This window comes from Coenobita brevimanus, chromosome 71, assembly GCF_032717465.1.
Source record: "Coenobita brevimanus isolate Jiangsu-jjx chromosome 71, ASM3271746v2, whole genome shotgun sequence".
NCBI classification, from domain to species: Eukaryota; Metazoa; Arthropoda; class Malacostraca; order Decapoda; family Coenobitidae; genus Coenobita; species Coenobita brevimanus.
The window spans coordinates 3,817,085-3,831,833 of NC_137024.1; the positions used below are offsets into that span (position 1 = coordinate 3,817,085).

At 40.6% G+C, this 14,749-nt stretch overlaps 1 protein-coding gene across 1 annotated transcript in view; it reads right to left on the minus strand.

Moving 5' to 3' along the window:
• The window catches only part of LOC145406848 (uncharacterized), a 123,871-nt gene that overhangs the window by 66,080 nt on the left and 43,042 nt on the right, over nucleotides 1-14,749 (minus strand). The window contains exons 3-6 of the mRNA XM_080277956.1: nucleotides 12,967-13,139; nucleotides 10,867-10,971; nucleotides 7,509-7,601; nucleotides 4,043-4,150 (exon numbers count right to left, since the gene is read on the minus strand). Coding sequence (XP_080134082.1) covers nucleotides 4,043-4,150; nucleotides 7,509-7,601; nucleotides 10,867-10,971 — 306 coding nt within the window. The 5' untranslated portion in view covers nucleotides 12,967-13,139. The remainder of the gene's footprint in view (nucleotides 1-4,042; nucleotides 4,151-7,508; nucleotides 7,602-10,866; nucleotides 10,972-12,966; nucleotides 13,140-14,749) is intronic.

Below are 14,749 nucleotides of genomic sequence, written 5' to 3' on the forward strand. Positions count from 1 at the left end.
CCCTTGGCCACCCCGTGTGGGATACATGGCGTCTGGCAATGAATGAATGAATGAAATGATTAGGATTACGGCAGTTAGAATTTAGCGGCGACTTCCGTAATCCTAACCACGGTTAGGATTACAGCAGCTAGAATTAAGTTGCTTGGTTTGGTGGTTTAGTTAAGTTAGAAATAGGTTAGGTTAGGTCAGGTCAGATCAGTTTTAGTTAGGTTAGGTTAGGCTCATACTGCTACAGTTCAGCTTCAACCGCTAGAATTTAGAAGTCATGTTTGTTTTTTTCTGCTATGTTAGAAATAGGTTAGGTTATTTAGGTTAAGTTATGGCTGCCGTAAAAAGGAAGTGATAAGGATTAGGGCAGCTAGAATTTAGCAGCGATGGCAGTAATCTAACCACGGCCTTAAATATACCACATGCTTGCCTTTCTGAAGACAGTAGTGAAAAGTGGAATGGTTTACAAGTCTGTTACATAAAGTGCTCTCGGAAATAAGCTGTGAAGTTGCCTGGATCACCACTGTATGAGACACAGGTAACTTGGGAATGATAGAAGTCAACGACTGGGCTGTGCACATGTAGCAGTCACTGAGCTCTATAATGGTAGCAGTAGTTTGATCATAAATGGGTAGCACCAGTCTCCTAAAAATCTATAATTAAAGATAGTATCACACACAAAAAAATGATAACAAACATTTTTAAAAATTGCAAATGCATTTCGTGAATGTAAAGTAGTATAAAAAAGGATACGAAGATATTTGGGAAGAGGTGGGTGATGCTCCTGCTTCATATTCCAGTACTTTCAACCCCAAGACACCTCTTCGCGCGCCGTACGAGGAACCTCTTCGCATTAAAACTACGACTGGAACGACGAAGAGCTTGCTCATGCAAAGAGGTAGTTTAATACTACCAGCCTATGCCTTCACTTTCATATGCTACTGTAAGAATGTAGTTCGGGGACTCAAGCCTCCAGAAAGTGCTTTCACAATCTTCATTTAAAAAAAAAAAAAAAAAAAAAAAACAAAAAATCTCGACTATAGTGGAATTGGCATCCAAAAGCACTTGCTATATCTTACTGTGCACATTATAAGCAAAGGTTCACTACCCACACAGTCTGACCTCCGTCTCACTCTCCTTCTCTCCCTCACCTTTCCTGGTCTCTTACACACTTGCCATCAAGTACTGTGAGGTTATAGGGAACAATTTTGGGTCACAGAGTGAGGTATAAGCTACAAAGAACTAAACTGTATTCGTTTCATTCGCAAAGGCTCCAATATGATTGCATTCATCAACCTTGGTCACCTAATGGCAGATCTCCATGCTGCTTGATCTCTAGCAGCCTCTTTTTTTCAGTCCCTTATATCTGAGGTCACACTTTATGACCCTGTCCCAGGTCTATTTCGGTCTGAATCTTGCAACCCTACCCCCAACGTTCACATTTCCCACTTTCTGCACCCACTTGTCATCCCTCATCCTCTCCATATGCCCAAACCACCTCAATCTATCTCTCCTCATCACAACACCAAAACACTCCAGTCCCATCCTTCCACATAACTCTTCCATTGTAAGCCTTGCCTCCCCAGGTCATGCATTCAAGGACGCACTGCACATCCACCTAATCATTGTCATTTCTGTATATTTGAGCCTGTGAATATCCTCTTCCTTTACTGTCCAGGTTTCACTACCATACAGCCATTACACTCCTACAATGAATACAAACCTGCCATCAAGGTTTCACCATGAGAGTATTTCTTAATGCATTCTACCATTTTGGGGAGTCCTCTCCACCAAGACTGGGCTAACCAAACTCTAATGGAAATCTCTAACAGATTTCATACGAATTATGCACATGCAATAATGTTCTCATGTATTTTGTGTCTAATTTGTGACTGAGTGAGATAGTTTGCTTAACCATCTGGTCCTATTCTTGGCGGTGGTAAATAGCTAGGGCTAATTATGCCTGCTTCTTAGGTATCTGCACTGCCTCTCTTTTCAAAAGAAATCTGTTTTTTAATCTGTCACCATGAATGCACCACTAGGAAGGAGGCCTGAGCTTCTGGACTACTACTGTCAACCAGCACAGTACAGTAACTGAGTACGGTATTTCAATTCAGCCTAATCAAGGAAAGAGGTGTTGTAACTTCATGGTCTTTACATATCTATCTAGCTACCTATGTACCTATATAGATAGTCAGATATGTTTTGACATTATTCCTTCAATTTTATAAGTGTGCAGAATGGCATGAGTTGATGTAAGTCAACCTAAACTGACTTGAAAGTTAAACTAGCCCATCTGATCTGACCTCCGCAACAGTCATCACCACATCTACATTCTTGATCTACTTAGTATGCTGACATTCTCATACAGCAAACAGTATGACTGAAGCATACAAAATCACAGTATTATACCCCAACAGAAAACAGCCTGCTTCCAACAAATGCACAACAATTGCCAAAGCAACAAATGCTTGCATAACTACATTTCCTTACAACAGGTCAGTGCAGGGGTGTACAATTATGAACCTCATAACTGGCTGTGAGTATGCTATCACCAGTACCAACAACTCAAAAAAAAGTTATACTGCACTCCTGAAAACATCTGTTAAGGAAATTCTGTATTAAGGAGATATACTGATTTTAGGGGAAACTGGAGGCCTGCAGTAATCAATGCCTAAAATTTTCCTTATATCTTAAGAACATGGCATGAACCCAGAATTTGGCAACTGCAACACTGACAGGTGTATTGTTCTCAACTGTGAGTGAATGAAACCATCATATTACTGAGTGTGACAGTGTATGATATGACTGAGACTGTGTTGCATAGTAGTGCGAGGCAGAGTAATATGAGGTATAGCAGTGTGATATCTGGCAGTAGAAGATCTGAGGTGTGGCAGTGTGATGTCTGACAAAATAAGATTTGCCATGTGGCACAGTTAAGTTTGACAGTATAAGATCTGAGATCATTTGGTATGAAATCTGTCGGAGTAAAACTTAGGGTATGGTAGCATACTATACGGAATGTGATTTTCCTAATACTGTATTTTGTGAAATACTGCACAGGGTAACACACGGTAAGAAATAACTGCACACAGCAAATATAGTCACCAGCCTAAACAAAAATGTTTTGGCATTTACAAAATTTAGGAAGACATTCTGATCAAAGTTACAACACTTTTCTCCTTGATTTCTGGCCATGTTTATATGAATCTCTCACTTAATATTCACTAGATTTCATACATTATCTGAAACTGCACATAAACATATTTCAGATTCCAAAAACTATTATTTTATTCTCCACCCTCTCAAGAGCTATGAATCTGTATATGGGAAAGATCTGAAAGATTCATTTTAATAACAATACCTTTGGAGTAATTTTAAATTCTCTACCTTCAGTATCCTATGCATAATTACAGTAATGAATGCAAAAGCCACCTAAAGACATAATGATGGTGCTTCTAAACATTCCCACATCCACCCAATTCAGTCATGCAGAAACACCACAACCTGGTAAAGAAAAAATATAGCTTCAAAGAAAGATGATAATCCCAAAACATAAAAAATGCCAGCATATGTATATGCTACCATGTTACTGTAACTAAAATACAGTACAATGTTAATTTACAATGTTAAACTATTACTGGACAACTGTATTTTACTAATTAATATAAACAAATACTTCTCATTAAGAAACACTGTACTGTACATTTTTCATAATAACATTTCTCATAATTCTTATATCAAAGCAAACACAATTCTTTTTAGAGTCACTGTACAGTATTCATCTACTTAACACTGCTTTGCTCTCCCCTGAGCTGAACAAATTCCATGTCTTTTCTTGTTAAGTAAAAAGCAAACTTCTGATAAGAAGTAAAAACCATATGTAAAAATTATTCAGTAACTGAACTCTGAAAATCAAAAACCAAACAAGTAAAATACTGAAATTCAAACAGAAACTAGCCAAATAGAAATTCAAATCGAGTCAGTAAAACCACGTCCTGGGAGGCACAAAAACTGCAAGTCTATGTAGCTCTATAATTTTGTTTAAACTTACCTGCTGCCAGTCCACTTCCACTTCCTCCATATGTTTCCTCATTTCCTTCACAGCCTCAGCCTTCTTGATCTGCTCTGTGGCTGACTTATACAATGCAGCTGGACCAGTCTGTTAATGGACAGTATTCATCATCATCTTGACTTTTTTACCCACTGAAAGATGGGGTAAAGTAGAGTCCAGAAATCAAGGGAAAAAATAGCACAACAGAAGGAGCACTATTTACAGCCTGCCTAGAGAAATGGGTCAGACAATCAATCACACATCACTCAGGCCTCTGGAATCCTGACTCCACCTCATACACCTAACCATCAATACATGTTTCTTTTTGGAATTTTTCTTTATACAGTATAGGCATTTTGCATACACCTGCGAAATACTATCCATCAACTAAAGTTAAAAAGGGGACAGCCTATTCATTACAGAAAAAAGTACTGGATCTAATGTAATTCCATTATAGTATACATCAAATGGCATAAACAGTACAATAAAGTCCTAACTACGTGGACCTGATCTCAGTGTTAAATACGGCACTGTATAAATCTCCACCTACTGTGCACTTTTCTTTTTAAACCATACCGAATTTAACACAAAGTCCCTGATTTGTAAATGAATTTGGTGAAACTTTTGGAAGGCAATTTTAATTTACTACTCTTCAGTGAGGGTATCCTCTACAACCTTGAATACGTGATGCAAATTTTAATTGTTCTAATTCATCCATTACCAGTATATGAGTTTTTTTTCCTCCCTCATTAATATGTGATCCATTCACACATTCATTCATAATATATAATGAGTCAAGACATGCATCATCCTATCGATTACTGCCCCTTCTGGAGCAGAAGGGCCCAAGGCAAGGCTAATCAGTTCAGGCATTTTAGGCATGTGACCCACTGTTCATCCCTGGGTGGCATCATGTGATTATGGCATCTGCTTAGCCATACAGTCACTGCCTAATTCTGAAAATAGTTTCCTGGGTTACAAGAAAACATCATAATATAAATGTCAATTTTCAAGTAGGGAAGAGTAAAGTGATGGTCTTTGAGAGAGGTGAAGTCAGTGAATGTACAGCGAGGTTGGATGGTGAGGAATTGGAAAATCTGAGTATGTTTAAGTACTTGGGTAGTGTGATGAGTAAGGATGGAGGTTTGGAGGGTGAAGTGCTTGAAAGGGTACAGCAGGGAAGAAAGGTTGCTGGTTCCTTGAAAGCAGTGAAAAGAAACAGAGAAGTGAGCATGGAAGTGAAAAAGTTACTACATGACAGTATTGTGATACCAACTCTAACGTACGGAAGTGAAGCTTGGACGTAGTTGGAAGGACACAAGTCAAGAGTGAGAGCAGTGGAAATGAGTTATTTAAGAGGAGCCTGTGAAGTCACATGGAGAGACAGGCTGACGAATGAGGATATAAAGGAGCGTTGTGGTGTGGATGTGGATGTGATAGGAAGTGTTATGAGGAACACACTGAGGTGGTTTGGCCATGTGGAGAGGATGGAGGGTGAAAGACTGACGAAGAGAGTGTATGTGAATGAGGTAGAGGGGGGAAGGGGGAGGGGGAGGCCGAGGATGAGATGGAGGGATGGGGTGGAGAGGTATATGAGAGAGGGGGGTGTGAGTTGGAAGCAGGGCAGTGAAATGGCGGGGGACAGGGCGACGTGGAGGTGATTTGTTTGTGGCCACCCCAAATGGGATTGAGGTGTCTGGCAACAGATAGATAGATAGAATTTTCAAGTGTAAATACAGGTATATCTGTAATACTATTGTTATGTCAGTGAAAGTAATATAATCGATTACGAATCAATTACAAGTATACTCTACACCTTTGACAATCAATATAATCAATTACCTATGACAGCTGGTATCGCCTATCCCTACTCAGCTAACCAGCCATAAACAACTGCCAGCAAATATGATAATACAGGGATATAAACAATGGCACAGGCAGAGATAAAATTTGCCAACTACTCCACTGCATATATTTTGCACTCAGCGACTGTCTGTAACTTTCCTTCCAGAAGCATCTTATCATAATGAATTATCTTAGGGCAGACAAATACACCAAGACTCACAGCTTAGGAATAATAGTCATGTTAAGAAAAGTAGCCAGAAGAGGGAAATGAGGAATAGAAGCGGTGAAATACCAGTGAACTTTTGTCCTAACTGTACAGTGTCATATCATAAATGAGGCTTCTAGCGGCAGTGCGATGTATGCACCAGGGCGTTATTTTCGAGTAATTAAAGCTTAAATTTGAAGAATGTGTACATAAAAGGTATAAAGAAAAAACTAATGTTGTTTTATATTAATGTAATGCTCTCAAAATATGCAATTTAATGAATCCATTGTTTAGAAAAAATAACAAACCAAAACCAAAACCAAACACACAAACGCACCCCTCCATTGGGGGTCATACACAAAATATTAACATGGGTTATAATTATGTGATCCAAATAAACATAAAAATTAATAAAGTGTGAAAGTTTTATATTAATAATGCAATTTCTTGATTTTTGATTAATTTTTATATTGTACATTTTTAATTAAAAGCACTCAAAGCACTCAAAATGGGCAGAGGACAGTGCAGCCCATCAACCACGTGCGAGGTTTAGGGGGATACTGGTGGGGGACTGGCTGAGGCTGGGGGCTAGTACTGAGACACGGCCTCCCAATGGCTAGCCCCTCGTGGCCCGTACATCCCTCTGCCATGTGGGAGCAGACTTCCTATATGGGTTTTCAAGGCCTAAAACATGCGATGCTTGCCCATCTGCCAGCCAGTCATAAGGGTCCTTTTTGTATGTAGCTTTATACAGGGAGGATCTAGAAGACTCCACCTACATATTGGCGGGAATAACTCACCATCGGCCATTTTTGGCGCATACGTCACTCTGCCGCTAGACGCCTCAAATGTCAACAGTGGAAGCAATACACATAACATTACTTGTGACTATACTCTGTCCATTTTAACTTGGGCAAAAATTGTCATCATTCTTGAATGCTAAGTTGTAACAAATGATTTTGAACTGCATATGAGGCAAGTCACAAAGAAGTGCTATGGACAAGATACAGTATATAGCTGCAATGTTGTCATTTCTGCAACTGAGCTACAGGAAATGAGGTGCAAATGGACAAAACTTTCCATTATATTACAGTGGATAAATTATAACAACCAATAAGAACTGCAAAAGTGACAGGAATGTACAAAACTGTAATAATCTACCACAGTAGTTACCTTGGACTGATGGTAAAGTAGGGGGGAATGGTTTGTAGGGAGCTAGATCAGGAGAAAGAAAAGGGAAGACAATACACATTTTATGGAAACATGCACCGAAGTTTTGGATCATAAAAAACACACCTAAGGTATTACACATATGTACAGTACTTTTAACAGATAACATACTTGTAAGACTTATACATTTATATAACTCATAAGATACTAGTTAATGATATATGAGGGTTTTTTAATATAACTGACCTTGACAAACTGCATGGCAGACTCATTTATCTTGGGGGTTGTTCTATTGATTCTTGTGGGAAGATACTCCTGTATCTTCTGGTCCAGCATTGCCTGTAAAGAGCAAAGTCTTTTAGGAAAGTTGCACTGTAAAAGAAACTGAAATGGGAATCTTTGAAATGACACTAAAAACTCATTATCTTTTATTGTCCCATCAAGAAAATAGGGGTCTGGTGAGTGATTAGTAATTCAGATAGATAAGACAAGTGTCCCACTCCTGAATGGCATTATTCAAACAATAAAGTACACCCTAACTACTGTATACACCTGTTCAGTTGAACATCAGCACCTGAAATCATGAGCCAAACATTTTCCTTATATCGTAGTTACTTAACCATGCTTGGAAGTCATGCATTTCTAACAATGACACACTACTTGCTACTAGGTGATCATTAGTTTTCATCAGCACATATATTTAGTGCGTGTACAGTGGAACTGTAATTTACAATTATATAAGGAATAATAATACTGAATTAAAAATACTTGAGGGACAGGATTCCAAACAAATAAAAGACATTTCCCAAAGTCTGCTTCTTACATGTAAAATAAGTGCTTTCTTTGGATTTATAACTCATACAAAAAAGAATCACAAAGCAAACAGACTAGTAGGGACATTCAAGTCAAATCTGACCAACACTGTAACTATATTTGAAGCTGAAGAGAACATATGCCTTTACAAGGATGTTTGTGTTTGTGTCTGGTGGTTCTGCACCTGTCATTTTACACTTTCTGAGCTCATAATTTAAAAAGCCTGTTTAACAAGTGAGAGAGAGGAGTCTCAAGATACCAGGCCCAGATAAATGCAGAGTAATTTTCAGGCCTACTGGTCCTGTAATTATGACATGGCTGAGGCACTGAGCATTAGTAAGAAGAATGGGACCAAAACCAAGAAAAAAGGTTTTCCTTTCCAACAGTGGAGAAGGCTTGTAAGATGGACTATAAGGTGTTTATGGAATTGAAGAATCTGGAAAAAGCATACGACAATGTAGACAGAGAAGGATTATGGAAGGTATTGCACATGTACGGTGTACAGTAGATGGTAAAATGGTACACGCTGTCAAGAGTTTTTATGATGGTAGTGAAGCATGCGTAAGGGTAAATGGGCATCTAAGTGATTGGTTCACGATCAATGTGGGCATGCGACAAAGTTGTGTAATGTCCTCATCGTTGTTCAATATATAATGTACTGTATATGGATGGGGTGATGAGAGAAGTAAAAACACGAGTAAAGGAAAGAGGGATGGCGTTGGTAATGAATGGTAATGGATGGAATATTTCAAATTTGTTGTATGCTGATGTAGCAGTGCTACTTGCAAATACTGGACAAGTGCTTGGTAGACTAGTGAAGAGTTTTGCAGATGTCGGTGAGCATCGCAATTTGAGAGTAAATGTAGAAAAGAGTCAAGTGATGGTTACTGAGAGAGACTGGGAGAGACGGTGACTCTCAGTATGATGTTACATTGAATGGAAAGAGATTAGAATTCGTGGGAGAGTTCAAATACCTGGGTACAGTGACAGAAAAGAGAGGAAAATGTGAAAAAGAAGTGGAAAGTAGAGTGACACAAGGAAGGAAAGTAGTTGGTGCTATGAAAGCCATGATATGAAACAGAGGCTTGAGTGTTGCAGCTGTGTGAGGCTTACAAGAAGGCGTGTCAGTGCCAACTTTAACATACAGATGTGAGACTATGGTGGGCCATGAAAATGAAAAGTCAAGAGTAAGCAGTGGAGATGGGACTGCTGAGGAATGTATGTGGAATACAGAGAGTGGATAGGATACGGAATAATGTGATTTATGAAAGATGCGGAGGGAGGACGTCTGTGGACACAATAATCGAAGAGAATGTACTGAGATGGTTCGGTCATGTGGAGAGAATGGATGACAAAAGTGGTGAAAAAGGTATTTTTCAGTGAATTTGAAGGAGAGGGGAGACGAGGTAGGCCAAGAAGAATATCGAGGGATATGGTGGATGAGTGGGTGAGGAACAGAGGTATGGAAGTTGGCGAGGCTAAGGGACTGACAAGAGACCGAGTTGGCTGGATGAATTTTGTGCACAGAAGCGCATAACCTGGGATTTGGCACCCCTTTTTAACATGATCGCGTTTGCACTGACTCTATCAGTTAGGTATATGTGAAGCTACAGAACGTGGTGAAATTCTTTTGGCCTATCTGATGGAGTCAGGATTCCGGGGGATTGTGATATGTGAATGGAAGCGTGGCCCATTGAAATGGGAAAACTTGGGCTGTCTGGACATTGCAAATCAATCTGGCCTCAGTATGACCCTGATTACTACTAAACAAGCTTCTTCTCACTGTACATTATGTAGGAATTAAGAATGGATCTGCAACAACAATGTCATTAATACGGATGTATTAATACATGACTATATGACAATGTGGTCCTGCATGCAGTCTGAGTTTCAACTATAAAGTAAGTCTTGATTATAAAGTCAGGGATGTGTTCCCAAATATCTCAATATTATCCATAAAACTGATACTGTAAGTTAGGGGAAATGGGCAAATCAGCATAATATGTGGCAATGAAGCTGTAATGGACAATTTTCCCTTAGTTTCAGGTTGACTAATAAGTAAAAAGAATGGTAAAAGAATAACATAACCAGGACTTTTGCATCTTATAAGTGACTAGGGAATATAATAGTCACATCATGACAAGAATGAACACGTACCCTGGAGAAGGAAATGCCAACACTTGACCCACTGACTGCTAGGATTTCTCTCAACTGAACAATATACTCATTGTTGTCCTGAATAAAATATCGAAGAGTACCAATGGCAGAAAAGGGTTACCTGAGTTATGCATACAGAATATACCGTATATTCATCTCTGACTTCTAGGATTTCTCCTAACTTAATCACACGACCTGTAATTTATCTGATGAATGTATCTAAGTGTACACATTCCATTCTATCATACAGTCCTTTATCGCCTCATCAGCAGTGTAGTGGCTTTGGACTATGCTACTTAATCTGGACATTTAAGGCAAGAGTGACAAGTTCCTCTTCCTTGGGTGGCATCATGTGAGCAATAAACCCCAATGGCAACTGGGTGTAAACCCTCAAGGGCCATATCCAGTTGGAGCACCTTACTGCATTAGACCACAAGACATTCACTTGGTCATGCAGTTACCACCCAACATGGTACTGTAAATGGTTCCCTGGGTTACAAGAAACTATTTGGCTTGTCACATGGTATAGTCACCTGAAAGTAACACTACATCAAGTAACTGTTGGTGGGCACTCCCATCTACCAACATGTGTACCAACAGCAGCAAATGGGTTACTTGCCCCCACTTGACTTACCGATGCACTTCTGTCTTGGAGTGAGTCGAGGGACATGGTACGTGAGGGCATGGAATGTGGCTTCTGGGACATTCCCGCCCCACCATTCTGCAGGTTACCCGGCATCTACAATAACATACAATACAATCAGTCCTCACTTAAGTCTGGATGTGTACAAGAAAAATGCTACAATATCACTTTCAATTTGATGGTGTATTTATATTTTTATTCTTGCTACTTCCATTTTCTTTTTCCAACTCAGGAAAAGGCCTATCCCACTATGTTAATGAAAGCTATACCTATTCCCTCCTGTGTGAAAGGGCTCACCTGAGTTGAACAGAATTATCTGGAGATAGCAAGAAGAAACTATGCAAAACAATGTCACCAGATTAGGTAAGACATGCTTCTGGTTCATGGCTGTGGGGCTAAAAGTACAAAAACACTCATTCCTGACTTCAAAACAAAATCAAAATAAGTCATTAGCAACTTTAAGGGATGAAAAGGTGCTAATTCATCAGACACTAAATAATGAATGAGTCGAGCGAAACAACTTTAAACATGGCCTTACTAGAGTACCGCACTAAAACTGAGTGGGTAATAGTATTTTCTGAATCTGCTGAACATTGAATATGGCATCAGTGGTCCCTTTGCTTGGCATAAACCCAAACTGCATATCATCAATAATCACTCTTTCTCTAGTCATACTTTCTAGAACTCTCTCCATTATCTTCATTATCTGGTCCAAAAGTTTTACGCTTCTATAATTTCCTCTTTCCAGGGTATCATCCTTCCCCTTCACACATTTACAATCACACTCCTCAGGCAGTCATCTGGGTCAACACACTCATATATAATCATATTTATCAAATCAGTAACTAACCCCACTCCTATACCTCCAGAGGCCTTCAGCATTTCAGCAGTCAACAAGGACACACCTGCTGCCTTCCCCAGCTGCATCCTGCCTATTGCTCTGCTCGCAGTAGCAGCGTCAATCAAAGGTCAAGGACTAAATACTGGATATGCTGACTCCAAATCTCCCCTGTTCCAGTCAAACTCCTCATGCAGCAACTGGTTATACTGTAATGCTCTCTCCAGGCATCTTTAATATCCTCAATAATCATATTTATCAAATCAGTAACTAACCCCACTCCTATACCTCCAGAGGCCTTCAGCATTTCAGCAGTCAACAAGGACACACCTGCTGCCTTCCCCAGCTGCATCCTGCCTATTGCTCTGCTCGCAGTAGCAGCGTCAATCAAAGGTCAAGGACTAAATACTGGATATGCTGACTCCAAATCTCCCCTGTTCCAGTCAAACTCCTCATGCAGCAACTGGTTATACTGTAATGCTCTCTCCAGGCATCTTTAATATCCTCACTGTTCACCACAACCTTTGCATCATCATCCTTCACACACAGCTCACCTTTGATATCACTGTTTTACCTCTTCATCTGATCTGCCACCTTAAATATCATATTCATCCTTTAAACACTAGTTAGGTTATCCAGTAAAAGTCTGCGAGACTCAGATTTTGCCCTGTATACCTCTTTTCTAGCCCTATGCTTGACAGCCAAGTATTCCTCTTTGTTACCACCCCTTTTCCACTCCCATAAAAGCCTTCTTTTCTCCTGAAATGTAGCTTCTTTCATCCCACCACCATGTTACCTTACATCCTGGGGGGGCCACTTGTCCATTCACATACTGAGTCAGCAACTCTTAGAAGACGGTTCTTGACAGCTCTATACTGTTCATTAACACTTCAGTCAATGGTTCCCAGTTTAGCCACAACTCTACTCATCTCACTATAGAAGACATCCCTTACTGTTTGTTTTTTCAACTTCAATATTTTTCTCCTGGGTGCATAGGCACTCTTCTTTCCCACCCACTCCTTAAGCATCATGTCAAATATAAGTAATTTGTGTTGTTGCACACACAATTCACTCTCAACAACTTTAATATCCCTCACCAACCTCTTATCAGCCTTCCTGACCAGGAAATAGCCTACCTGGCTACTATTTCCCCCAGACTCGTACGTAATCAGCCTACTCTCTCTTTTCTTATATGTGTTGCATACAATCATGTTCACTGCCTCCCCTACTTAACACATACAAAAAAGACCAACCTTCTGTCAAAAGAAGCGTTAACAATGTGAAGTTTGTAACTGGAGTTCCATCACCACCACTTCACGCCAGTTACTGTTGTACCACACGTTCCTGTTGCCAACTTGTTGTCTTTCCACTCTTCTTATCATGTACTGTACTTCCTTTCCTCCTACCCTCTCACTGCCCTATATACCTGTAAAGGAGAGAGTAGTGACAGTGGTATACAAAACAGGTACTTTACTTGACCCTTGTAAATTGATTAACATTATAGTACTCGATGACTGTCTAGTTTCTCCAAATTAACACTACCATACCAACTGCATGGAAGAACTGGCTATATTTCTGGTATTTTATTTGTGGCCAACACTTGTGGGATTAAAGTGTTTGGCAACAGACAGAAGACATCCCTGACTTACAATGAACAGTACCTGTACAGATACCAAACCAGAAGCTGAGGGTGAGCAACTTAGTCTTTTGTCTACAGAACACAAGTCATTCCTTCCTGTTATCCCCTTCACTCTAAATCTCTCTGATGGCTCCCCCCCCCCCTCTCTCTCTCTCACTACTTCCTGATTACTGTATTCACCTTTGAGAGGCGCAGTACTGAAGGAGTTAATGACGGTTATATCTTACCCCTCCAGTTCAACACATCTCTCCAAGGCTTTACAAAATCCTCTGTACATCGTAAGAATAACATAAGAAGAGGACAGCTGAGGTAAGGTAGTTGACTCAAGCTAAGCAGGATAAGAGTGTGGAAAAAATGCTACAATAAGACAAGGATGGTGAAGATGATAAATGTCATCTAAGTGAAGATGACGATCAATATGTAATGGAAGTGAAGAAGTTAACCTTTTTTGCAGGATTACCTCTTAAAATAATTTGTTCTTGTTACCTCCATAAGACTCTAATCAACTTGGGAATGGCCTCTTGTACTAATGTGGTTAATGACGACTATATCTGTTTCAAACCCTCTCTAGTTTGAATATTCCATTTTAAACTGAATGATATTGTTTGGGAGTAACAAGAATAAAATAAAAATATACATCCACTCACTGCCAGTTGAATGTGTTATGACAGGGACAGAGTGGAGTGGTGGGTGGGGAGGAGGAGGGGAAGGAGTGGGTGTAGATGAGCGCGGTACAGTGGAGTGGTGTGGTGGATGGGGAGAAAGGGGATAGGGGGAGGAGTGGTATAGTGGAGTGGTGTGGTGGATGGGGAGAAAGGGGGCAGGGGGAGGTGTGGTACAGAGGAGTGATGTTGTGGATGGCAAAGGAGTGGTGTGGATGGAGAGGAGAGGGGAGGGGGTGAGGAGTGGTGAGTGGTGTAGATGGATAGGAGAGGGGAGGGGGTGAGAGGAGTGGTGAGTGGTGTGGATGGAGAGGAGAGGGGAGGGGATGAGAGGAGTGGTGAGTGGTGTGGATGGATAGGTGAGGGGAGGGGGTGAGAGGAGTGGTGAGTGGTGTGGATGGATAGGTGAGGGGAGGGGGTGAGAGGAGTGGTGAGTGGTGTGGATGGATAGGAGAGGGGAGGGGGTGATGAGTGGTGAGTGGTGTGGATGGATAGGAGAGGGGATGGGGTGAGGAATGGTGAGTGGTGTGGATGGAGAGGAGAGGGGAGGTGGTGAGAGGAGTGGTAAGGTAAGGTAAGGAGTGGCAAGGTGGCTGGGGAGGAGAGGAGAGGAGGAAAGGGGAGGGGGTGAGTGTAGAAAAATGGTATAAGGAGTGGCACTATGACCTTTACATTCATTCTTGCTAGACTACCCACTCACATCTCTCTCTTTCTCTCTCTCTCTCTCTCCCTCCC